Source organism: Calliphora vicina, chromosome 4 (genome assembly GCF_958450345.1).
Source record: "Calliphora vicina chromosome 4, idCalVici1.1, whole genome shotgun sequence".
In the NCBI taxonomy this organism is placed as follows: Eukaryota; Metazoa; Arthropoda; class Insecta; order Diptera; family Calliphoridae; genus Calliphora; species Calliphora vicina.
The window spans coordinates 119,666,780-119,693,201 of NC_088783.1; the positions used below are offsets into that span (position 1 = coordinate 119,666,780).

A 26,422-nucleotide genomic window follows, 5' to 3' on the forward strand; every position below is an offset into this window, starting at 1 on the left:
ATATTTCTCCAACTCCCAGTACCACCCAATAGCAGTAACACAAATTTTGGATGAAGCAAGCGGACTAAGTGCCAACTGGTCCCACAAGTGCCATATTTAGGCTAAGCTTGTGATCATGATGTTCATGATACCCTTACATATTCAACTGCCCGGGTTAATTCCTTTATCACCAGTGCTGAAGTCATAAACATATTGTTGTCCATTGATCCGATCTTCTAATATCACTCTCTTAACTCTCTTTCAATGTTACAAACTATGATTAACTGATAATTGTGATCAAAGTAATACCTCAGTTTCTTTAACTCTGTTGTGGTGGTATTTGCAAATCGTCTTATTCCATATGGACTTCTAAAGTGACAGTTGGATCTTCTTTCCTTGGAACTAAGTCTTGATCTGCCAAAGATTTTCAACCCAGCTACATCTGTTTGAACCGGAAGGTTTTAAACAATTTTTAATGGAATATCTAAGTTAGTTGGTCGTTGTTTCGTAGGCAAATCTAAAGCGACAGCAATGTCAATTGCACCATCTCTCCCGAACTGAGTCTTAGCCGCCCATAGATTGCCAACTCAGCCAACTCTCTTTCAACTAGAAGTTTTTCCCCAGGAAAGAAATTGCTGATGCCCATTATTAATGCTTACAATATTCTAAAGTCTTAGCAGGAACTCCTTGCTAAAAAAGTCTGTTATTGAATTATCTGAAAGAAAAATCATCTCATAACATTATTCATTTATGGCTTTAGAGCTGCGCATTGCCATATTCCAAGCCATTTCAATAACGTCTATAGAATATAAGCGAAGCGCCTACTGCAGCCATCATCATCATCATAATCAACATACATTAGTGGTGAGACATAGAGTTCATAGTAAGTTGCTCAGTTATTTACATTTATTTCAGTTAAATAATAAAAATATTAATATTAATAATGATAATTATTATATAAAAAATTAATGTTTAAATAATTGGTAAATGTTCAAAAAAAATTTTTTTAAAAAAAAACTTAACTTAAATATTAACAGGGCTATAAAATCTTGTAGGCCTTCCCCTTTAACATTTTCCCGCTTTACACATAACAAAATTAGAGCGTGGAAAAAAACGGGGAAAGCTTAACAATAACTCAGTTTATATACAGGGAAATTCGAAATTTGATTTTTAACAAACATATAACCATTGAAGAGACGACACACATATAATGAAACCTCAAATCAATTAATATTTTTCAACTGAATTTTGTTCTCATGTTGTGTAGGTGTCCTTATGTGTCCAAGGATATTTGTAACTATGTTGTTTTAATACTATTACATTATTAAGTATTTTTAAATCAAATTTCATAGATTTAACAGACTTGAATTTGTTAGTGATTTTTTTTTTTAAATTACTTAATACTAAAACAAATAAAAATTCCTAATTTCATTTAGGAAAATTCTTACAAAATAAAGAGTCTTATTCGAATTTTTAGTATATATCGGTTTGATTTAAAAAAAAAAAAGTTTATAACTTTCTTAAGCAAATCGAAGCGAATCAAATTGTATCATTGTTTGATTGACTTATGGTTTAATTATTAAATTTTAATTTATGGCTTGCTGGACAGGCCTTTTTAATATGTTTATATTGTTTGTAGTTTAAATTGGTTTGGCTATCTTCATCACATTTAGTTAATTTTAGCTGACAATCTATATTAACGAGCAGCTTAAATTTGTTCAAGGTTATGGGCGTCTGTATGCCGCCTATAGCCACTTTAGTATGGATCTTTGACAAATCTAACTTTTCGGGGGTTTGGCCATAAAACGAAAATGGTTCCAGGTCTAAATTTAGGGGATATGGTTCTTGTATGTGTTTTGGTGAGGGTGTATGGGAAGTTTTGCGTTTCTTTTGCGAAACAACATCCTTTTCGATGAGTAAAGAATGTGCTGAGTTGGATGATAAATTCGTGGAGAATAAAGTGTCACGATCTACTGCCACTGTACGTCTACGTTTAGATATTTTGGCCTGTTGCAAAGGTGCATTAAACTCATTGGGTTCTTGTTGTTGCTGCTGCTGTTGGGTCACTAAATTTTCATGGTCCACTGTGGTTCTTCTCTTGGCTATAGGGGCAGCAGCTTTTATGGAAACTTTTGCTTTAGGCAACGAGGGTGCTGTGCTGTTATTAGTATAAAGATCTTCCACATTCAACACCACGGTGCGTCTTCTTTTTGATATGGGTTTAGGACGTGATTGCATGGCCTCCAGTACTTCATCTTGTGCCGAGGCAGTGGGCTTTTGTTGGGCCTCTATAGATTTGCGAGCCACCAACCGGGCTATCGATAGCCTGGGTATGGGAGGTTGTTGTGATATTTTATATATTTCCTCATAAATCTCATCGATTACCTCTGTTCTGCCATATTTGGTGTTCAAAAGATTGCGTTTGTTTAGCACCAGGCCACTGGGAAAAACTAGTAGCATTTGCAGCAAAAACTTGCGTATTTCCCTGAAGGGATAAATTGTTCGAAACCGTTGTATGTCATTTCTATGCTCAGCATAACAGTGTTGCATGTAAACATTGAAAGAGGTTTGGTGTTGATTGCAGAAATTACAGATCTTAAAGCGGCTATAATGATCGATCATGTGTCTCAGCAAATCTATTTCGTTAGTGCTGGTAAACCAGCAGTTATTGCAGCGAAAGATTAGAACATTTGTCAGCTCCCTAAAGGAAAAGCCTTCCTCTACCGAATGCACATTACAGGCATGTTGTACTATGGCCACCCGATTAGGGAATACATCAGCACACAGAGTACATTGATAGGATGGTTCCGGTTTGCCCAAAGCTAAGATATCTGTAAACTGTTCGTCGTTGTCGATGCGTATGTCCTGGGGCCAATGCTGCACCCTGAGGTGATGTCTGTGTAAACTTTCGGCGTCCGAACAGTGAAATGAACAATAACCACACATAACTCTTTGCGAGGAATCTTCATTTTCGGCCATTGTTATATCGGCCGCATAAAAACGAGTTTTCTTATGCTCATTTTGCAGATGCTGTTGCAGTTCACTGTTGTTGCCGATGAATGCACGACATTCGGGACAGCAGAGACGTCTGTGCAGACGATACCAAAATGGTTTCGCCGTCTCCAAATGGCAACAATGCACCGCCATATAGTGTTGACTCCTTAAATTCTCAAACATTTGTGTTTTAAAGCCACAATGATAACAGCCAAACTCATAGCCCGATAAATAATTTGAGTTATTCACTTCTTCATCTAGTTCCTCAACATTTATTTGCTGATCCTCATCATCCACATCCTCTGACAGTGCCAACTCCTCGTCTTCCATTAAAATACCTCTGATGTGACGTACCCGAGTAGGATCATTTCGCTGCCACAAGGGTCGTGTATCGGTCACCTCTTCGCTGGTATTTACTGATTTGTGATACATATAGCAGGCTTCACGCGTCTTACCCGAATGCTTGTCATCGATGTGGGACAGAATTTGTGATAGCTGCTGAGAGCCAAAGTTGCAGTGAGCACATTTATATTGATTCTTAACACCGTGCTGCTGCTGGCAATGTGTTTGTATTTGGCCAACGGTGTTTGCCTTCTGACCACACACATCACACACCCATTTACCTTTGCCGTTGGCTGTATTGCCATAGGTAGCTATTGGTTTCGCAACAGAGCTTTCACTGTTGGACGATCGTGTAACAGCGGTAGAAGTTGATGAGGCCGGTTGATCGGTCTCCAAAGTTTCTTTATATTTTCTACCTAAAATTAAAAGAAATCATAAAAATTATGTATAAATTAATGTTAATTAAGGAGAGATTTATTAATGATTTTTTTAATATGTTTGCAATCACCCACCTGTATATGCCAAGGCTGTGGTAGTGCCCTCAGGATTATCTTCGCTTGATCGCTGATGTGTGACAATATTCACCTTTAAGCTGGCATGCCGGTCATTGATGTGTTTCTCCACAAAATGGCGCAAATAGTGAATATAATTGCATTCCTCACAGCGATATAGGATGCTGCCATGGAATCGCAAATGATTTAAAATACGATCCATTGTTATGCCCTTTTTGCATACTTGCTCTTGGCAAAAGGTGCAACGAAATGTCGTGGCTGTACTGTGCAGCGTCGACATGTGTGTACGGAACAGTACCTCAGATATTGTATGATAATTGCAACCGTAACAGCCACAAGTGTAGCACTTGTTTTCTAACAAACAGTAAGGGATTTTGAAAGTAGATTTTGTGGCAGACGTCGCTGCCGCCCCCGACGCCGACGTACTAGTGGACGGTATTAAAGAAGAGGAGGCGAGATTGGTCATTTTATCGAAAAATCTTTCGCTGCTATTCAAACAGGGCACCGGATTTACCGGATCCACACTATTCACATTGGAGGCAGCACCGGTTTTGTTGCCGGACATGGGATTTTGTTTATGCATTTGCAAGTGCCTTACCATATTGGTGCGCACCTTAGTTTTGTACTTACACTCACCACAATTAACCTCACGCTGGAATATGGCCGGCAAGGGCAACAAATCAATTTCGCTAGATTTAAAATGGGTCTTAGAACCGGATTTTTTACGCTGCCATTCCAATATCAACTTTTCGCCAAATTTCCTAACCTCATCATCCGTCAACTCTTGGGTATAGGCCACATAATAGCCAGAGTCCAACACTTGTTCCGAACCATCTGTGGAGGTTTTGGGCTTAAGCAATTCTTTGGTATACATATTCAAAGTGTTCCAGTGTTTTTCGGAGAAATGTTTTAGTAGTTGACCGGGATTCGTGGAGGTTTGTTCACATATATAACAAAAGAAGCGATTGCGGGCATGATTTTTAATATGGGCTTTAATGCCAGCAGGCCGTTGATATTGGGCCCTACAATGGGGACATTTGAAGACAAAATTATTGGGATTGCCGCCCATGGTGCTAATGTGGTACATGATATGACTGATGAAAGTACCTTCGGTTAATTGGGTGTGACAGCTTTTAATCACACAACGATACAGTTTATCATCTGAAAATAAATAAAAAAAAATGTTAACGAGAAAAATTAATAAATGGAAATTATGAAAAACGTTTTAATTAATTTTATATATCAAGTTTTTTCTGTACTGTGCTGTTTGCTTACCTGTTAATCCCGTAGGTCCCACAGTTTCATCTATGGTATCCCTTAATTTTTTCAGATAAACCTCTTCTGTGTCCTGCACTTGTGGTGTGTGTTGGCTGGTGAAATTACTTGGGTAAACATTTCTGTTGAGCACATGTGTTGTATTATTGCTGCTATTTAAAATATCATGTATTTTTTTCGTTAACGAAGTGGCGGTGTCTGTTTCCCTTGCTGCAGCTGGGGCTGAAGGGCAGCCGGTTTTATTTATTATATGAAACTGGTCGGCATGCTTCATGTAGTCTTCAATATCAGAGGCACAATAGAAACAGAAACCACAAGCCAAGTAATCTTGTTTATTTGAAAAGTTGCGTCTCTCATGGAAACGTAGATGATCACTCATGGCTACGGGCACCCGGCTAACAAATTTACAACCACTGCCCATACATTTGTATTGTCTTGAGGTTATAGAGGGTATGGCTTCTAGGTTGGGTGTTGGTGCTGCTGTTGAGTTACCAGATGTGGAAGCAGCAATCGATATGTTAAAGCCCAAGGCGGCTGAGGAGAATTCATTATATTGAGCCGATACTGTTTGAGTCACCACAAAATCACCGGTTGTGGCTTGAGCTAATGGCACCGTTTCTGCAACTATTACCGGAGAGTCGTCCATAGCTCTAGGTACTTCTCTCTCTGTGGAGGGGTTTCCGGCATTTGCCAAAATGCGTGATACCTCTAGAGATTCGGCAGCAGCTTCCACCAATTCATGGCGTTCTTTTTCTATTTGCTGTGACCATAAGCTGCCGGCCTTTGGCGCCAAAGTACGTACATTTGAGATTTTAGGCATTTGTAATTGTTCTGGCGTATTGGTGGGTGTGGGACGATTTAAACTAACAACATTTGAAATTTGTAAAGGAGTTTGTTTGTTGGCGGCCGAAGTAACGGAAGTGATGGCAAAATCACCATTCACATTCCTAAATGGTCTGTCCTCTGTATTGTTATCCAATAGTAATGGCTCGGTTAAGGGCATTTGGGGCTGGGGTGGCATATCCTTTGTGGGAGGTTTAGGCTTGGCCACCAATAAAGCTCCCAACATGGACATGGCTGGTGCATCATTGGTTTTGCTGGCACTTTCATTAACCTCAATATCGGGCGTGGCTCGGGACAGACAATCTCCCGTCATACGTCTTAGCTTGATTTTAGGTCTTTCATCGCTGCCCTGGCTAGAGGTGGTAGAATGCTGCGTAGAGTCTGTGTTAAGTTCCAGCAGTTGTTTGTTGGCATGTTTTTCCACCATATGCTGAATTTCCTTAGTGATGGAGTACTCTGTGCTGGCCTCCGCATTGGGAAAGCATTGCGTTTGGCAGATTAAACAATAGCCATTCCATTTAACTTGGGCATGTTCACACATAAAATGCGTTTCGAGGCCTACGGAATCGCTTGAATACAAAAATGAACAATTTTGCAATAAACAATAGAACTTAAAGGCATTTTCTCCTGTAGTTTGCACCGAATAGCCCACATGCGATATATTATTAATGACAGACTTGCCCTGGCATTTCAAAGCTGAACTTTTAGACTTTTGTTTGTCATTGGCCTGCTGTTCGGATATAAAATCTAAAGCATCCTCAATGCTGGTATGATGGTCAGCAGCATTTATATTAACAGCACTTAAGTTGGAGTCCAATATAGAAGAGATGTCGTTAAGGTCTTGTAAGGGCTCTAAGGGAGCCAGTTCCGGCACTAAATCAATGGGATCATTACAGGGAGAGTCGGGCAATAGATCGTCCATTATATTGATAACAGGCTTGAAACCTAGATGAGCATTACAATTAGTATGAGGTACATGGGATGAAGCAGTTAAGTTATTGGTGTTGTTAGCTTTAGTTGCTGTTGTAGTAGTAGTAGTTGTGGGTGAGGGTGATGATGGTGTTGTGGTGCTTTGTAAGGGTTTCTCTTTTGTTTTCTTTTTGGGCATAAATACCATGGGTGGCAAGTGTTTTTTGGACTTTGTGTTATTTCCCTTGAACATACCAAATTTCTGAAATAGTCCCTTGTTCTTGGACTTTTGTATATTACCTGCATTTGTTGAGGTGGCCGTCGGAGCCGTTTCGGTAATTTCAATATCTTCCCAATCCTCATCATCGCTTATGACCGTTATAATGTCGTTTGTATTCAAACTCTTTAATGGCTCCTTAGATGCTTTTGTTAAAGCTTTTTCTAATACTTGTGTTTGTGCTGTAGAGTTTGAATTGCTAGAGGCAACACTGTCCTTTTCTTTTTCCAATTCTAGTAAAGTATCATTTATAAGCTTCTCAAAGGCATTTTCCTTGGGTTTCATATGAGCTGCTGTATCTTTTGTAGTGTTTTGATTTTGCGAATCCTTTAAACGTTGACTTAATCTCTCCGCCATGGTAATGGGTTTGTTAGCCGTCTTTTCCACCTCATTTGTGTCATCTTCAATGTTGATTATAGACTGTGCCAATATCTGGATGGTGGGTGAATAGTTATTTTCATCTCTTGTTGGCATAAATGCATTTGAAGCAGTTTGCCTTGGTTTTTTAGACTCTGAAGAGTCTAATCCTATAGATTTGCGCTTACTACTATCGCCACGTTTGTAAATCATATCTATGGAGCTTGAAATAAGATCAGACATTGTGGTTTGAGGCTGAGGAACACTGTAATTAGTATTAGCACAATCTTTAGGAGTTTCCTTAGCAATTTCTTTTGTGTTGTCCTTTTCATGTGTCTGATTGCTATTATTATCTTTAGCTTCATTTTCAGTTTCATCTTCTCTTTCAGCAGCTTCGGCTGCCAACGCCAATAGTTCATCTTGCAAGTCCTGATATGTGTCTTTTTCACTTATTACCTCATAATCAGCCAGGCTTGTGGGTTCACTGTCGGTCAAGTCCAAAACAATAATATCTTTTTGGCTTTGATCTGCATCTGCATCAGAATTTTGAATTTGTTTTGTTGTTATCACAACTTTTAGCTCTTTTGGTTGAGTCTTATTTAAACTTTCTGCTTTAGCTGTTTTACTACGGATTTGTGGAGTTTCGGAACGATTATTTGTGTTTATTTTATCATTATTTGATGTGTCCAAAGTATTTGTAGTTTCTTTCTTTTGTTTTGTTTCATATTTTGCAGCTTTTTGAACTCCTGGTTGGGTAACATTTAAACTTTTTGTTAGAGTTGCTTTACCAATAACTTGTTGTTTATCAGATGCTTGATTATTAAGGGATATGTTTTCATTCCTTGAAGTTTCATCTTTTCCTGGTAAATTTTGTGCCAGTTTATTTGAATCTTTAGATTGTATTGGTTTTGCTACAACTTCTTTTCCATTATTTTGAGCAAGTTTATTTGAATCTTTGGATTGTATTGGTTTTGCTACAACTTCTTTTTCATTATTTTGGTTTGTAGTGCCGCTTGACTCATCTAAATCTAAAATGCGTTTGGCCTTTTGATTTTTTACCTCAACTTCACTTAGCTTTTCTTCAACTTCCTTCGCAGTCTCTGGCTCATCTTTATGTTCAGTTTCTTTAGCTGGTTTTGTATTACCCTTTTCTTTTTTCATTTCCTTAGATGTCTGTGCATCTTCCTTTTCAATTGCATTATCTTTGGTGGCTGTTGCTTCTTCATCCTCTTCATCTTCCAAATCAATTACCTGCTCATCCTTCTCAATCATTTGCCAAGCCTCATTTTCTCTTTCGGCCGCCTTGTCCTCGGTTACACACTCAACATTTTCCACATCAAATAAGGTTATAGTGTAGCCCAACAATTCTACAGTTTTCTTATCCAAGTGATGCTGCTCCACATAATGCCTTTCCAAGTTGAAACGTTTCAATTGTATAAAATTACATAAATGACATACATGCGCCTGAATAGCAGTGGGTACGTTTAGTTTTACCATCGAATTTAAGATGGTAGCTCCTTCGCAGTTTCTAATGTGACGCGAAATCGTGGGTCTTCGATTACTACAGCGATGACACTTGGAGCATTCGTAACGAAGTTCGACGGTGTGATTTTGAAAGTGTTCCAGCCACAAGGACATGGGCGTGTTGAAATATTTCAGGCAAAACGGGCATCTATAGAACCAGGAGGATTGTTTGTGGGCCTTTTTGACACCAAACAGCGGCTGATTTAGTTTTCCCTGCTTAAAGCGTTGCAAAAATACAGGAGCCATGCGTGAAATATAGTTTTCGCCATGATGAATATTGTAGTGCAGGGAACTGGCATTGGCGGGTATTCTTTTGTCACATATCATGCACCAAGTGGTAAATTTGGATTGAGTATGCCAGTGGATGTTGGTGTTTTTTAAAACGATTGCATTTGTTTCGTTTTTGGTTTCAGTTTCGTCTTTATCCTCATCCACTTCAGTTTCCGATTCCTTTTCCTCTGTTTCTGAATCGTCTTTAGTTGCATTATGATTTGTTTTTGATTTTTTCGCCTTTATGGCCGATTTATTATCTGATTTTCTTTTATTTGCGGGTTCTTTGGTTGTGGGAACTTTAGCTGTTACTTCCTCGGGTATTTTAATGGGTGTATGAGGTTTTAAAATCGGCATTTTTCTTTGCGGTGTAGTATCCATTGTGGTACTGGTGTCGGTAGTAGTACTGAAGTCATCCATAGATTCTTCTGTAGTGCGCGAGAGTATGGATAAGGCATCATCTTCAGTCTCCTCATTGGTTTTACAACTTCTCAGCGATCTCCTTAGGGGTCTGGTAGTTAGCGGCGGCTTAAGCTTATCTTCCTTTCTTTTGTTAGTATTCTCGGGTTCAGTCAGGGGAGCGGGTGTTGTTTCTTTGGTGGATTTACTGCCTGCTTCTGTTTCCACCTCTTTGCCCATAATAGTGCACATTCTGCGACCGGTGGCTGTTAATACTCCCTCACATATAAACATATCTCTAATGTCTTCATTCAAGCGATCTAACTCACTACGTTTCTTTTTGGGCATGTTAATTTTTTTTCCTCCCGCAGCAGATTTGGGTTTGAGAGGTTCCAGTTCGTCCGGCTCGAATTCCTCTTCATCATGCTTTTTATTTGTTGGTTGGCTTATATTTTTCTCTTCTTTTATAGCTTTTGGTTTAATGGTTTCATCTTTATTTGCGGGTTGTTCTTCAGTCTGTTGTCTGTTGCTGCTTTCTATTAAAGATTTTATAACTTCTAATCTATCTTCGCTTAAAATTTGACCCAACAAACCCAAAATGTGTTCCCGATCAGCATTGGGCTTGAGGATTTGATCTACAATTTCATTGAGGACATGCACATTGGCCTCCGGTGTGGGTGTGGGATTGTTGGACTTGTTGGCCGTACTTGTGGGTTCATTATCGTCTGATTCTTTTTTAAAGGATCTGTTGTTGGACGTATTAGAACAGGAGGCTTCCTCTTCAGCTGAATTCTCAGTTGATGTACTTGAAACAACACTGTTTTGATGCTCTTCATCTGGTATGGGCATGAAAGCATCTTCATTATTAGCTGCTGCAGGCGTTTGGCTGTCTTCTTTGTTGTTGTTGGATGCATTCACCTTTTTGTTGGCCGCCATGCGTTTTTTCTGCGTTTTAGTTTTTGGTTCAGGTTGTGGTTCCTCTGTTTTGTTTTCTTCTTTGGCTTTAGTTTCCTTAGCTGCTTTAGTTTTAGCCGCCTTAGTTTCTTTATTAGTTTTAGCCGTATCTTTGTTGTTGCTTTTGGAGGCTGTTATATCCGAATTCTCGTCATCGCTTTTATCCTCTTCTAGATTTTTCATTTTTATTTTAGAATTTGATCTATTGGTTTTAACGAATTGAGCAGCATGGCTGGTTGTGTTGCCATTTACATTATCCAAGGAAGTATCTTTTACGGATATATGTTTAAAAACATTAATGGCGTTTGCAGTTTCATTAAAATTAATGGTGGCTCGTGTTCTTCGTTTGCCCGTTATAATATTTTGTGTTGACACCGTGCAATTGTCATCGGTTTTCTTGAACATTTCCTCCAAGTGTTTATTGCGTCGTGCCGTTATGCGCTCCTCTTCGGCTTGCTTACGCTTGCGTTTCTCCTCGTCGTGCACATCTTCGAAAAGTAAAGCATTGGCTTTTCTTAATTTCTCTTTGTCCACCAAGGGGGCACTATCAAATACCACCATGGTATTGCGCCTACGTAAGATACGCTGAGGCTTGGGTGTTAATTCTTGGGTAAGTTTATTGAATTTATCGAGGGCGCTTAGATTTTGTTGGGGCTTCAGGGTGACCTCATTTTCCGCTGATGTTATAACAATTTCTTCAAACATTTTAAACTTTTCGGAGACAGGTTCTTTTTGTTTTTCTTTATCCTGCTCTTGTTCATTTATGGTTTGATTTACCTTGGTTGGCGGTTTAGGTCTACACCTGGGATCACGAATAGTTTTCTTATTATCTTCAGCCGTTTTATCCGCTTTGTTTTCATTTAATTGTTCGTGCGATTTCTGAGAATCTTTTTCATTATTTTCTGTCTCAATTTTATTACTTTGGGAAGTTTTATCTGATTTATCTTCGGTAGCTTCTGTTTGTTTTTCTTGTTTATCTTTGGGTGCTTCATTACTGGGTTTTTCTTTTTGAGAGGAATTTGCATTTGCAGCCATCTTAGTTTTTGCTGAATTTTCTTTAATACCTTTTGGTTTTACTTGGTTTTGTTCTATTTTATCACTATCTTCAGCTACCAAAGGTTTAGATGGAGCAGGCTCACTTGCCTTCTTATTGTTATTACATTTATTATTCTTTCCTTTATCTGTATCTTTAGATTCCTGGCTTTGTGATTTTGTTTTCTCAGTTATTACCTCAGTTTCTGGTTGTTTTGGTGGTACTACCACTTCATTGGTTTTAGTTGCGGGCTCCTTAATTTTCTCTTCGGTTTTCTTTTTTGGTATTTTGAAAGCTGTAACCGATTTGGGGAAACTTGAATTGAAGTTTTGTGTACGATACATTTTATCTAAAGTCGATTCTGCAGCACCAGTAGCCTTCTTATGATGATCTTGATGTGATGGCGTTGATGTGGCTTTTGTTGTTTCAATTTGATTTGGTTTCTTATCCTTTTTACATTCATCTAACTTCTTAGGAGTCTCTTTTGGTTGTTCTTTCTTCTCACTTTCCTGTATAGTTATTTCTTTACCTTTGTTGGCCTCTTTAAGCTCTGCTGCTCTCTTTTTGGCTTCCGCCTCATCGGCTGCTCTTTTTATAGCAGCCTCCTGAGCTTGTGCCCTTTCTCTAGCCTCTCTGAATTCTTTGTATGTACGCGGTTGTACAGATTTCTGTTTCTTGGCTTCGAAATATTTAATTCTTTCGGATTTGTCATTTAAGACCGAACTAAAACGATTATTAGCTGCAGTATTGGGCATTGGAAATTGGCTATGGTTGTGAGGGCCCACTAAAGGATTATTAGCCGCAGTATGGGGTACTGGAAATTGGTTATTGTTGTGAGGGCTCACTAAAGAATAAGGAGACTGATTATAAGGATTATGCGGCACTGGTGAGGGCAAACTGTGTATAGGACTTGCAAATCCTTTTGGTGAGATTTGAGTATGGAAAGCTGGCATTACGGGTGGCACTCCAGGTGATTTATCACACGATAATTGTGTTACAGCTTTGGGTTTAACATTATTACCCTCAGACTCAATATTTGTTAAAGATTTTGGTTTATCATTCGTAATTTCTGGTTCTGAGTCCCAATCTTCTTCGGTATCTGAATTGGGTGGATTGGGAACTGTATGTGTAATTGCAGGCAGCAATCTGTTCCTTTGTTTTTTGGATTTAGGTACAGTATCGGTTTCTTTATTTAAGAGAGACTGTTTATGTTGATTTTGTTTCATTTGTTGATTAGTTTGGCCAAACGAATTGTTAATGGAGGCGTTCGTATCATCGTCCGAATCCCAATTCTCTTCCGTATCTGGTTTAGAACAATTTGGCTTATCAAATCGTGGTTGACTCGAGGCCCTATTATTAGGTCTAGCATTCATTTGAAAACGTGGTTGACTTGCGGACCTACTACGAGCCGCAGAAGAATCCATTTGAAATCTTGGTTGACTTACGGCCCTATTATGAGCTGCAGCAGAATCCATTTGAAATCGTGACTGACTCATGCTATTTCTTCTATTTGGTGGTGGCTTTGAAGTTAAGTTTGCACAATTACTTTCATAAGGATGTTGGTGTTCTCTTTTTGCCAGCCTGGGATCAACTTTGTTGGGAGGCCGGGATTTTTCTTCCGGCTCCGAGTCCCAGTTTTCCTCTGAACTATATTGAGTTTGATTTACGCTGGGTCTGCGTGCTGGCGGTGTTTGCATGGCACATAAAGGATTAATGTGATTTCTGGAGATTCTGGGATCTTTTATGCGGAACCCTATAACGGGTGTGGAAGTATGAGTAGGCGGTGTGGCGGGCGCAGGTATTTTTACTGGCGCCGGCGGCGGTGTTGCTGTCAATGATAATAAATTTTGCTTTTTCAGGCGCGGATCGTTAAAATTGATGGCCGGCAAAACATTGACATTTGGGGAAGTCGCCACTTGGGTGGGAGAGTTCAAAGCACTGTTTGTGTGCATTTTCAATTTAATGCGCGGATCATTTATTTTGGATTGTGTACTGCATTCGCTGCCATCTGTGGAGGACATGGATTGTAGTCTTTCCTGTCTAGGATGTGGATTGTATTTTAAAGCGATCCTTTCGTTCGGCAGCGGAGACATGTTACGTTCCTCTTTATCTGCCGAAAGTGGGGAATTCATACGGGCACTTTGGGCTAATTTCTTGCGCACCACTTCAAAAGAATTATTAGTGGGCGAAGCCTCAAATCTCCGCTGATTATCTTCCGGTTTCGGAGTCCTTCTGCAACCTATTTCTGAAATGTCTTTTGGTATTTTATCGGCTCCCGATTCTATTAAAAGATTATTGATATCGGAAACGGAAAGGGGAGGACTTTTCAATACATCCGGTATGGGAGTGTAACGACCAGAAGCTTTACTTGTTGAAGGACGGTCATCATTAGAATTGTCTGGTACCTTAGCACCCAAACGACTAAACACAGGTGGTGTTGAGGGTGCAGTAGTATTGTGTGGTTTGTTTTTATGTGATTCATTGTATTGATCCCACAATTCTTCGGGACTATAGGCCTCATTATGATCTACATTGGTTTGACTCACTTGAGGCAAGGTCCTTAGATTATTATGGCATATAGAGGCTCTGGGCAAATACTGGCTAGCAGTGGGAAAATGTTGCTGTTTGACATGAGCTGGCAAAGGCTCGGTTATAACCACTTTTACTGTTTGGAGTTTTGGAGCAGGTGTTGGAGGCTTATTGGCGGGTTTCTCTCTCGACAAAGGGCTGTTTTGTCTGCTGGTGTTTAAATGCTTAGAATGCTGAGTTTGATGTTCTTTAGCATTATAAGTTGTAGCGCCCTGGCGAGAATCATAATGATGAGGTGGATGATAAGCTTGTTTTTCTTGCCCTGCAATGTGTTTTGTAGCACTACTACTACTACTGCTTTGATTATGATCAGCAGAAAAAACTTTTTGCCTTATCTTCAGAAACTGTTCAGTTGTGGAATGTTTTGAGTTTTCTGAAGCATGGGAATCCGTTGCTTCTTTCACATGCTGTCTTTTATTAACCAATATCGGAGAGCAGCGCCTTTCTGTGGGTATTACCACGGGCTGTTCTATATCATCTGGTATTATTTCAGGTGGCGGACTTGCAGGTCCTGAAATATCTTCAGCTTCTTGAACATTGTTTTCGTTAGTTGTAGATGTGGAAGGTTTATTGGACATTTGTTGTTTTAGTTTAACATTAGTTAATATGGGATCTTCATTCTGTAATAAATTCGTTTGCTTTAAAATTTATAAAAGACAACGGCGAAAAAGAAATAAAAAACAAAATAAACAAAATCATAATTTTATAACAAAAGAAAAAAGGAATGAAAGAAAGAAAAATTCTTATACAAAAAAATAAACATACCTTTTCAATTTTGGATTGTAACTTTATTACAACACCCTCACATTTTATAAGAGTTTCCATTTTGATCCTTAAAACAAAGATTTATTTTATTAAATTTGCTTATTTTTGTTTGTGGAAAATAATCTTACTTTTTAGCTTTATTTGTTAGCAAATCATATAACATTTCCATTTTTTGTAGCTGCGCTTGGCGCGGATTATCTGTCTGCTGTTCATTGTTAACTTTAAGTTTTTCAATGACCCTTTGTAAGAATGGTACATATTTCTGCATTTCCTGATACTTTGCTTCATGTTTTTGTGCATCAGTCATTTTGTGGCGGTTGTATTTTAATATTAGTTACTTTACTACTTGTTGTTTGTATAATAATAATGTAATACTTATTTAGTAAAACATGATTTAATTGAAATAAAACATAACTGCAAAGAAACGTAAGAGAAAATAATGATTTTAGTTTATGTTAAATAATTAACACAAGAGATTCCAAGTTTTAATTTAATGGGTATAATTTGTTCACTATATTAATCTGAAATATTGACTTTATGTCAGAAATATTTTCTTTCATTTCTTTCAACAAATTTGCTATTAACACCCTTTCCTTGATTATATTGATCTTGGGTATGTGCTATCTACGAGTACTTTAAACTTTTATAAAAATTCACTTTAAATCTTACAAATCTTTAAAATAAATCCTTTAATTTTGACTTTTTCTAATAATTTTTCAATACAATCATTGTTTAATAAGAAAAAATTATGAAAAACAAAATTTTATTTCAGACGGCATGTGAGACATGTTACGAATTACTACTGCCACCTCATGCCATCATACATGATGTCCCATAGTAATGGACCTAGGACCGATCCTTGCGGAACACCCGCCTCAATTTTTTTGGGACTCAATGACATTGTATAAGATACTGCAGCAAGAAAATTATATTGTACCATTCCGCCGAATTGAAGGTGTTCTTGAAATCTAGATTTGGATTCTGTTACGGAGTGACTCGTCTCAATGTACAATTCTCTTTAAATTCAACCATATAATACATTAGATGAAAGGCATATTGAAGGATTACAGAAAACTATCAATACCAAAATCAAGCTGTTTCGATGATATTGATTTATGCCGAAATCAAACTTTGTGAATATCAAATATATTTAACAAATTTAATGCAATAACTCTCATCAAAATTGTTATAATAAAAATTTCCTCAATTTCTTTATGTATATGTTGCTATTAAAATAAATAAATTATTTATTTATAAATAACAATTTTAACTAATTTTGTAGAGCAACTACTTTATTTTGCAGCACTGTAACAAAAATATAAACAAATATAAAAACGGCTCAACATAAACACACATGTCAAATGATTGGCAACACTTAAACAAACATAACAATCAGTTGAGAACAAACAAAAAACAACAACAACAAGAACAAACTAAGAAAGAAAAATACTTTGGGATCGTAAATACACACAAACACTGCCGGCTGAAAAAAAACACACATACACACTATATCCATTAAAAGAAACTGGCCCAGGAACGTGGAAAACTATCAATATAGTTTATAAAACACAAATTATTAACTAAAACTTTCTTATACATAAACTACCAACAAACATACATTATTTATACAACAGCACCAAAAAACGCTTGCTAGACTTAATTTAAGTATAGACTTTTTTTTACTTTTTCCATAGGAATTTTTTTTTTCACTTCTTTTCCACTACAAACCACATGGTTTGCTTTTACATAAATGTTGTTTTCATGCTTAAAACATAATGTTGCACATTTATCTTTAGATTTCTTATAAACTGTTATTTATAAAAACGTTTTAAAATAGTTATTTTAGTAAAATATATTCATATATTTAAATAATTGTAGAAATTAATGCACACTACTTTTTAAAAGAACTTTATCATCGAGCGAATGCGAAATTGCAACTAAAAAAGAAGCAAAATTCGAAAAATACAAAGACGTCATATTTTGAGTGTTTTTTGTGCGCGGTAACTGCGGGCAGCATAGGTTGGCGTCATTTGCAGCAGTCGGGTTTTTTTTGAATTCGCTTGAGTTAGTTTTGTCGTTTACTGCTTGTGGTTCGCGTGAGTTTATTGGTTGTTCGTGTTTATTATTTGTTTTTCGTGTGTTTTGCTACAGCAATATATATATTATGTAGTTAATATAGTGAAAATTATGATTATTTAAAAGTGCATAAAAAAATAAGGTAAAAACAACTACGCATTACTTAAATATTTAGATTTTTATATGGAAATGTGCGGAAAATATTATTTTCCAGAAGTTTCCCTGTCTAGGGTTGCCAATATTTAATTAGTGTGATTAATTTGCAAACAGATGCCGTTAACATCGGGGATGGAAAGTTGAAATTTTAATTTATAATGGAATAACTAGTTTTGTTGTAAGGAATGTAATAGTAATTAATCGATTATTAATTACATTTGTTATATTTGTATACCCTTCACCTTCGTGAGAAGGTGTAATTTCTAAATTTTTCATTTCCGGCCCTATAAAATATATATATTCTGGATCCTTATAGATAGCGTGTTGATTAAGCCATGTCCGTCTGCCTGTCTGTTGAAATCAATTTTCTGAAGACCCCAGATAGTTTCGGTATCCAAATCTTCAATAATTCTGTCAGACATGCTTTCGAGAAGTTTCCTATTTTCCTGAGATATGGGGAAAAACCAGGACAACCTCGATTTTTACCTATTTTTGATCTATATCTGGATTACCAAGCCATTAATATAGATAATATGGATATCTAATGATAGATATTTCAAAGACCCTTACAACGACGTATATAAGACCATAGTAAGTTGGACCTACAATGGGTCAAAATCGGAAAAAAAATTAATCCGAATTTTTTTTTTCAACAAAAATTTTTTTTTTTAAAAAATTTAAAAAAATTAAAATAACAATTCAAAAAAACTTTTTTAACAAAAAATGAAAAAAAAAAATAGTTTGTTTTCCTAAAAATATTTTAAATTTGTATTTTGAAGTATAATTTGGTATAGCTCTCTTACTTGTTTTTAAAAAAATCCATTTGGGACCCGAATGTTATGAAATCTTTATAGTAATTCAAATGTTATATTTTTCTTCATGGAAAATCAGGGACAAACATATAACAATATTCGGAGCTAATATAGATCTAAATGTCCTTAAATCAATTTCATTATTTTTTAAATGTACTGAGATGATGTGAACATATGATTCAGAATATAGCACTCTAACTTGTGAAATTTCCATCCCTGATTCTTATTCCGATTATCATATACAGACGAGAGAGAATGATAGCAATATTTTATAGCAGTATTTTTTGTTATTAGAGGTAAAGGTAATTTCCTTAATACCGTTTTAAAACAAAATTGTAATATGCAATTGCGATCAGTTTTGTCGCGTCGTAATTCACTATGTATCAGCAGGTAAAAGATTTACCGAAGAAAGAATATGTATGATCATATTATACACACACAAAAAGACCTTCGGAATTTTTGTATGCTTTTGCACATTGAGCTGGTTATTTAGCTCAGGTAAGATTGTGTTGAGCTCATTAGCATTCCAGGTACCAAATCGGCAATATTTTATGTGTTTCCCAACATATTTTCAGTAGAGAATAAAACCGTTTAATATTTAATAGTAGTTTGGTAACTATAGCGGACGATTAAACGACTTTATAAAGAGAGCTTTTGACCAATCATACAAATGACTAAAAAGCTATTTATAATTACAGTCTAAAATTCATACAAATTCGAACAATTTAAATATTTTTAAAAATCAGCATTAAAAATTCGAAATATTCAAATTAAATTTCCAAGACAAAAATGTTTTTAGAGACTTCTGTTAGGAAATTAGGAACTTTTTATAAAGTCCATTAATAGGAGTTTGGGGCGAAATTTTTGGGCTATTTGGATCATAATTCGTGAAATTTGTACAAATCCTTCAGATAAAGACCTTTAAATGGGAGTTTTTGGCGAAATATAACCTTTTTCATGTTTTATTCTCCAAATATAAACAAACAATTTTGATGAGGACAAGTCTCAACTGTGGAGTATCTAAAGGATTTTTTTGTTATATGGAATCCACATTTTACGTTCTATTTGTTTGTATTAAAAAATTATTGCTTTCACAGCTGCAAACACAAGTACATACGGCGAGGAACGTACTCGATTTCCGTAGATATGTAAATTCGTCGCCGAACTGTGATTTGTATAGGTTGAGTCCCAATTGATCACATCCGACATTGAAGATAAGCAAAGATGCTTTAGCTGTAAGATGAAAAATTAATTTTCATCTTTAAAATAACGATTTACTTCGTTGCGGCGAAAACTACTTTCTTGCGGCGAAAACTACAGCAAACCCAAAAGCAATAAACACAAAATGTCTGATTTTTTGTAAATGTTGTTATTCTTGTAGTCAAGTAGAATTGTAGTTCTGTCGTCACATTTTATAAATTCGGCTTGGAAGAGTTTTTTGTTTCCGTATAAAATAGTATAAAAAAGTTACTTCAGGATATTGAATTGAGAGTTTTGAAGCCATCACAGCTATATTCAAGTGGTCGAAACATTGTTAAGATAAGATATATGTGGACGACCTGTGAGAGCCATTATTTTCGTTAACAGCGAACCTTTTTATACAAGTTGTTGGAGCAAGAGGTAAGCGGAAAAAGAACCTGTTCAATGTGAATTTGGAATATACTGGAAAATAAAAGCAGAGTTTGAAAAATAAACTGCACAGGAACTATCAAATATTGCAAGACTGCTCAATGCGATCATACCTCTGTGTGAATAAATCAAATACAGTGTGTTATTCCTCTGAAGCTTTGTTGACCCTCCATACATTTTAGAATTTTGGTATCTTTGGAATACATTCCTGATGGCTAAATCATGCAAATTGTAACAGGTATGCTGTCGTCAAAAGTTCTTTGCTGGGTAAAAAACTTCCTGCTGATAAAGCTGTCGAATGAAATTCGTGTCGTTCCGGAACGAAGATCCAAATGTTGTGGTAACGTTAAATATTAACTTCGATATAGGTGTATACCTAACAGTGAATTTTAAACAAACGTAAAACGAAAAATTAATAATGAAATAAAACATTTTGTTACATATAAAATGAGGCTCAACAACCCCAAAAAACACTGTCAGGGAAGACGCAATTATATAAGAGCCTACAAAGCAAAGCAGCAAATAATATTTCCAGAGCTTCTAAATTAGTCAGGAAGCCAGAGTATTAAGAGCCTCCAAAGCTAATTCGCTAAAGAAAATCTCAAAAAATATAAATGTTTCCAAACATCCACCTCAATTGATGTCTGGGAAGGGTATACCTTAATCACTCTATTGATTTGAGAGCCTGCCAAGAAGATGTGCAAGAGTCATTATAAAACGAAAAGTTTTGCTGAGCTTCTCAGAAAAAAATATAAATATTTCCGAATGTCCAGCTCTATTCCGTGATCTCAGTCCAGTTGAGAACTTGTGGAATGATGTTGAGAAGAGTTCGAAATGCAATAATCCTAGAAATTGTGACGAGTTTTGGGAAAACGTGTTGGGGAAGGATATAACTTAATCGCTCTGCTTACATTTTTTGAGAGTATGTATGACAAGAAGATGTTCAGGTGTGATTAAAAAAAACGGAAGTTTTCAAATGGCCAGCTCAATCCCCTGATGTCAATCCAATTAAGAACATGTGGAATGAAGTTGAAAAATCTTAAAAATTGTAACGAGCTGTGAAAAACATGGTGAGATCTTGGAAGGCAATAGCTCAATTACTCTGCAGACATTTGGTTGGGAGTATGTTAATAAGATTTGAAGAGTGATTAAAAATAAAGGATGACCCAAAACACACTTAACTCCATGTAAAGTTCAGCATAAAGAATAAAATATAAATGTTTTGAAATGGCCAACTCAATCCTCTAATCTCAATGCAATGTGGAATGAAATTTGATCATCAAAATTTATTATGATCTGCTTGGAAATGCAGCTGTAATATATTATTTGAATATATTAAACATGTTTAGTTTATATCCAAATACCATGAGATAAAGTTCAATTACTGGCAATTGATTGCTCAAGGCGACTTTGTAGAAGGTGGCCTCAGAAGAACAGCTGATTATTTTGTTTTTAACTTGTTTAGATGTTTCAACTGTCAATACACTTGAGTTTGTTGTGTCTATAAATACAAAAGCAAAGCAAAAACAATCTGACAGTCGCTTGTCAGCTGTTTGACTGACTCTTCCCTATAAAGGGTGTCCTTTGGGACCGATAGAACTTACGAAAGGGTTAACTGTCAAAGAAACTATCATACTGCGTTCACTATTTAATATTTATGATCAGTATACTCCGGCAAATCATCATGAATAGATTGACACTTGAACAAAACTTGGATGGATCTTATTTCATAAAAAATTAAACCGAAACTCGCGTTACGATCAATAGAGATCATTACCTCACCATGATCAATAATTTTATGTTTGAAATATGGATGAAATTGCTCCGGGCAAGATGTGATTTCAACAGGATGGACCTTATTACTTCAAACATTAAACCGAAGCTCGCGTTACGATCAATGAAGATCGATACCGCACCATGATCAATGATTTTTTCTTTGAAAATATGGATGAAATTGCTCCGGGCGAGATGTGATTTCAACAGGATGGCGATATGCCCTAAACCGCGACCACAACCATGGATTTATTGAAATTAAAATTTGGCGATAACTTGATTTCGAGAAATGGACCTGTTAATTGGCCTCCAAGCTTGTACAATTTGACCCCTCTCGATTGTTTCCTGTGTTGTCAAGTGAAGTTACTGGTTTATGGTGATAAACCAGCAACAATTGACTCCTTGGTGGCCAACATTGTTCGTGTTATTCGTGACATACGGCCAACAATGCTCAAAAAAAGTTGTCCACAAAAGGACGTCCGGTATTCGCTTCGTCAGGAACCGAAATTATTTTAAAATTTTAAAGCCATTTCAAGTTTTATCGGGCTTACAAAAAACACTCTTTATGAATTCGCCTTGCTTGGCTACTAACTGAGCTACATAGATGGAATTTGTTAATGGAACCTTATTAAATATCACCATTAATTACTCAATACTGATCTTTCTAACACAAATTTCATAAGGTCACTTAAAAAAATGTCTTAATCCTGAATGAGATAAGCAGGATATCATAATAATAAATATTTCTAGGGAAAAATCGATAGGGAATATGTATACATGTAAACTAGTTACCTTTAGTGCAAAACTTAAGGAAATTATTGCAAAATAATCTTTAATTTTCCTGCGAGATCACAAATTATATGTAATGGCAACCCTTTATACATGTATTTTTTTTTTTTGGAAAATTATATTTTTTTCCCAAAATTTATTGATAATTTTAAATGGAAACTGTAGAAAATCAATAGCACTTTAATTGGAATTGTTTAAAACACTTGTGTGGCATACAGCTTTTCTTTTTTTTCTTGCCTATTTTTTTTGCAAATTTGCAATACTTACCAACTACTTGCATAGATATTCTATTTTTATAGTGTTTGCAATAAAGATTCTATACAGTTTTTAATAAAATAACTTTGCACAATTTATGTTTTAATTAAACCTTAATTTTTATGTAAAAGAAGACAGACAACACTTGGTTTTTAAGCAGGGTGTGATTAAAATCGTAAGAGAAATGGAAAAAATATTGTTTGTATACCGACAAAAATGCAGCAGCAACAACAACTACAACAATAATAATAATAATGTGTGTGTATAACAGAATTCAGTCATAGCCACACAACACTTCTACTATAGAAAACAACAGTAGTTGCTATGTGTTCGTATGACCGAACCGACCCAAAACAACAATTACAACAACAAAAACAAGAGCACCACCGCCATCATCACATCACTATGTACGAATGTTTGTATGTACGAAACACTTCGTAAGAACAAAAACTACAAGAACAACAACACACACATCAAAACCAATTTACAAACATACAAACAAAATACTCAGCTTTTTTTTATTATTGTCCATAATTTAGCTCACCATTTTACCAAAAATATTTCTTTCTATAAATTAGAAACAAACCTTATTAGTTAGTTACCCTTTTAATAATAAAATAAAACTCTTAACATTATATTTAATAATCAATTTAAAGCACTCGAGTTATGTAATAATTAAATAAGGTCTCTATATCACCATTTTTATTTTAATAGTTTTTTTTCTTTTCATTTTTACAACGCAATAAATTGCTTGCTAAAAAAACGGAAATAATTAACTTTTCTGTTAGTTTTTCTCTATATAAAACAACTAAATTTTGGTGTCTTTGTTATTTCAAGTGTTTTAAACTCCTTGTGTTTTAACTTTCAAATACATAATTAACAAAAGCAAAGTATTAAAAAAAAAAGAGACCAACCAAAAAAAAAAAAACAGGAATTTAAAATTATACGTACGTCCGTCTATGAGGAACCTTAAATCTCAACTGAATCGTAGTCAATGCTTAAAAAATATGATATCAAGGCGAATAATATGTAAATTTTTGTTTGCCTGCGTAGCAGTGCCCGTGTCAGCGACGCCAACGTACACACGACTAGTATCACTCATCATAAAACCACTCAAAGCAAACTCGGCATTTGCTGTTAATATTCGCCGTGAATATCAGTTGCTGTGTGTGGTGGGCCGCAAAAAAGCTTAAATATGAGTGTAACTGTAGCATTGAATTTAGTTATTGGGCTGGTGTTGTACAATTTGGTTGTGTTTCTTTGGAAAAGAAAATATTTGCTAGCTGTTTTTTTGTTTTTTTTATGTGTGTGTTATTGGTGGTTTTATATGTGTGAGAATAATATTGTGTGTTGTTGGGTTTTCTTTGTGTTTGAAATGGCTGGTGTATGGTAAGTGTGTATAAAATTGTTTTTATTTATACAAGTCATTTAAATTGATAATTTTTTGTGGTAAGTATTTCAAATGCATTTTTTTGAAATGATTAATAAATGGGTGAGTATTTCATATGAATTTTTTATACAAAGGGTATAAAAAATATGGGTATGTACATATTTGAAATAAATATTTTCTTTGTTATAAAAATACTTGTATTTTATTTGTTTTACATAAAAGATAAGCAGAAAAATTGGGGTAAGTTTAATAAAAAAATGTAATTATTGCCAATTGAAGTTAATTTTACAAATTACAGTACTGAGCTCAGGGATGGAAAATTAAATTTTTTTTAATATTCGAATTATAGTTTCCAAACTAGCTAGACAAAATTATTAGATATAGCTATAGGAAAGCTTTAGTTAAGCATAAATTTGTTAAATTTTTTTAAACAAAAATATGAGTGAAGATTTGTTAAACGACCAATTTGTTGGCTATAAAAATTTGTTTGGTAAAAAGTGAAAAAAAATTGGAGCTTAAAAAAATTCTGGTTAAAAAAAAATTTTGAAATTTTAAAAAATTCGGGTTAAAACAATTGTGACTTTGAAATCCAGATATGTATAGAAAGAAATTAAGCCGAAAATTGCTAAAAAAAAATATAATCAAAGTCGAATTTAAGTAGCAACCGAACCAGGACTTAGCGGATATATTGATGTATCAGTCATATAAATGTTATTTGGAGACTAAAATTCTATTAGAAAAAGGATTTGAAAGAAAACAATGTATAATCTTACAATAATGACAAAAGTAAGTATAAAAATATTGAAATAATCTACTTTTGTGCATAAATTAATACTTCTCGCTGTATTGATTGTTATTTCTGACAGTTTTGCCGATTTCCGACTTCATTGGGATCCCTATAGATAGCAGAGGCTACTTAAGGATATCTAGGAACATGTGTGGTGTTCGTACACATGAGAGCCAAGAGCGTCTAATCCCGAAAAAGTTAGTGCTTGATGTGGATTTTGGGCTGGCTGCATCATCGGTTTTGGTCAGGCCATCACTGTCAACGACGAGAGCTATAGGTCAATGATTATCAACTTCTTTTGGCCTGATTTTGGATGATATGGACACCAACCACATTTGGTTTCAACAAGACTGTGCTAAATGCAACACAACTCATGCCACATTGGACATTCTGCAATAGCGATTTGAGGGCATGGTCATCCCATGTAGATATTTTACCCCATTAGACTTTTACTTGTGGGGTTTTCTTAAGTCGCAGGTCTATGCGAATAAGCCAGAAACCACAGCGTCCCTCAAAGCCAACAAAATCGGTCAACTTCAGCCTGATTTATGGACCAGAGTCACAAATGGGCATTGGACATTTCAAATGGGCGCGATGTTATATTCCATACATCGATTTATCAAACGAATAAAAAACTTCTATAATATCTCACACACATTTTGTTTCATTTAAATTTAAAGACAGGAAGTGCTTAATGAAAGACCCTTTCGGCAGAGTCGAATATACATAGCACTCTTAAATCTACAAGCGCTTGACAAACCAAGGTGTTTGAATCAGAGAGTAAACAAATTCAGTTCCTGGAGCAACTATGAAAGAAAGAGAAGGGTATAATAATATTTAAGAAGAAATTCGAGCGATAGCTAAGGAAAACTGAAATGGTCATGGATAACGTCTTAGAAAGAGCGCTAATATGCGAAGCTGAGAATGTACACCACATAACGTACAGTAGGCTACCGACCACAGTATGTCAAAATTAAAACACACACGTTTATATGAAGACTATTATTTTGACGCCATTATAGCTACATGACCACCGTTGCCTCTGTAGCCAACTTAAGCTAACCTCTATTTTCGTAGGCTACAATGATTAATGCGTATCGAAATGTCAAACTTCAATGTCAGCTGGTTACGATGTTGCTGTCGTTTTCATTATAATTAAGTAGCTAGCTACAGGGCGACGATTGCTGCCAACGATATTTGTAGTCGTATAGCTGTAGCCTGATGAGTGTATGAGCTTAAAGCATATTTTCGTAGGGGACAGTATGTATCTAAGTCCCCTTTTGCAATGCAGAAATTGAAAGGCAGACAGACGAAGTTTGTGGGCGTGGGGTTGAAGAGGTAGAGTGTGTATTACACAGGTTTAGGTTAGTTCAAAACGGAATGAGAAAAATGTCTGCCTTTCAATTTCTGCATTGTAAAATGGGACTAAATGTAGTTTTCATTAAAATTAAGTAGCTGGCTACAGTTCGTGTTGCTGCGTTGCCTACACATGTTTATATGAAGACTATTATTTTGACGCAAACTTAAACTAATTTCTATTTTCGTAGGCGACGTTGAACAATATGTATCGAAACGTCAAACTTAAATTTCAGCTGGATACAATGTTGCTGTCGTTTTCATTATAATTAAGTAGCTGGCTACAGAGTGACGATTGTTGTCAACGACATTTTAATCCTGCTTTTTAATTGATTAACATAAATTTCTTGTTAATTTTTATAATAATAAATTTGCAT

General features: G+C 35.7%; 1 protein-coding gene across 1 annotated transcript; it reads right to left on the reverse strand.

The window, feature by feature from the left end:
• Positions 1-863: 863 nt before the first annotated feature.
• On the reverse strand, positions 864-15,401 carry LOC135958964 (uncharacterized). Its single transcript, XM_065509912.1, has 5 exons — positions 15,151-15,401; positions 15,023-15,089; positions 5,103-14,895; positions 3,828-4,988; positions 864-3,731 (listed from the first exon to the last, which is right to left on the reverse strand). The coding sequence occupies exons 1-5, from the start codon at positions 15,327-15,329 to the stop codon at positions 1,552-1,554; spliced, it is 13,380 nt and encodes a 4,459-aa protein (XP_065365984.1). The 5' UTR covers positions 15,330-15,401; the 3' UTR covers positions 864-1,551.
• Between the last annotated feature and the right edge of the window lie 11,021 nt (positions 15,402-26,422).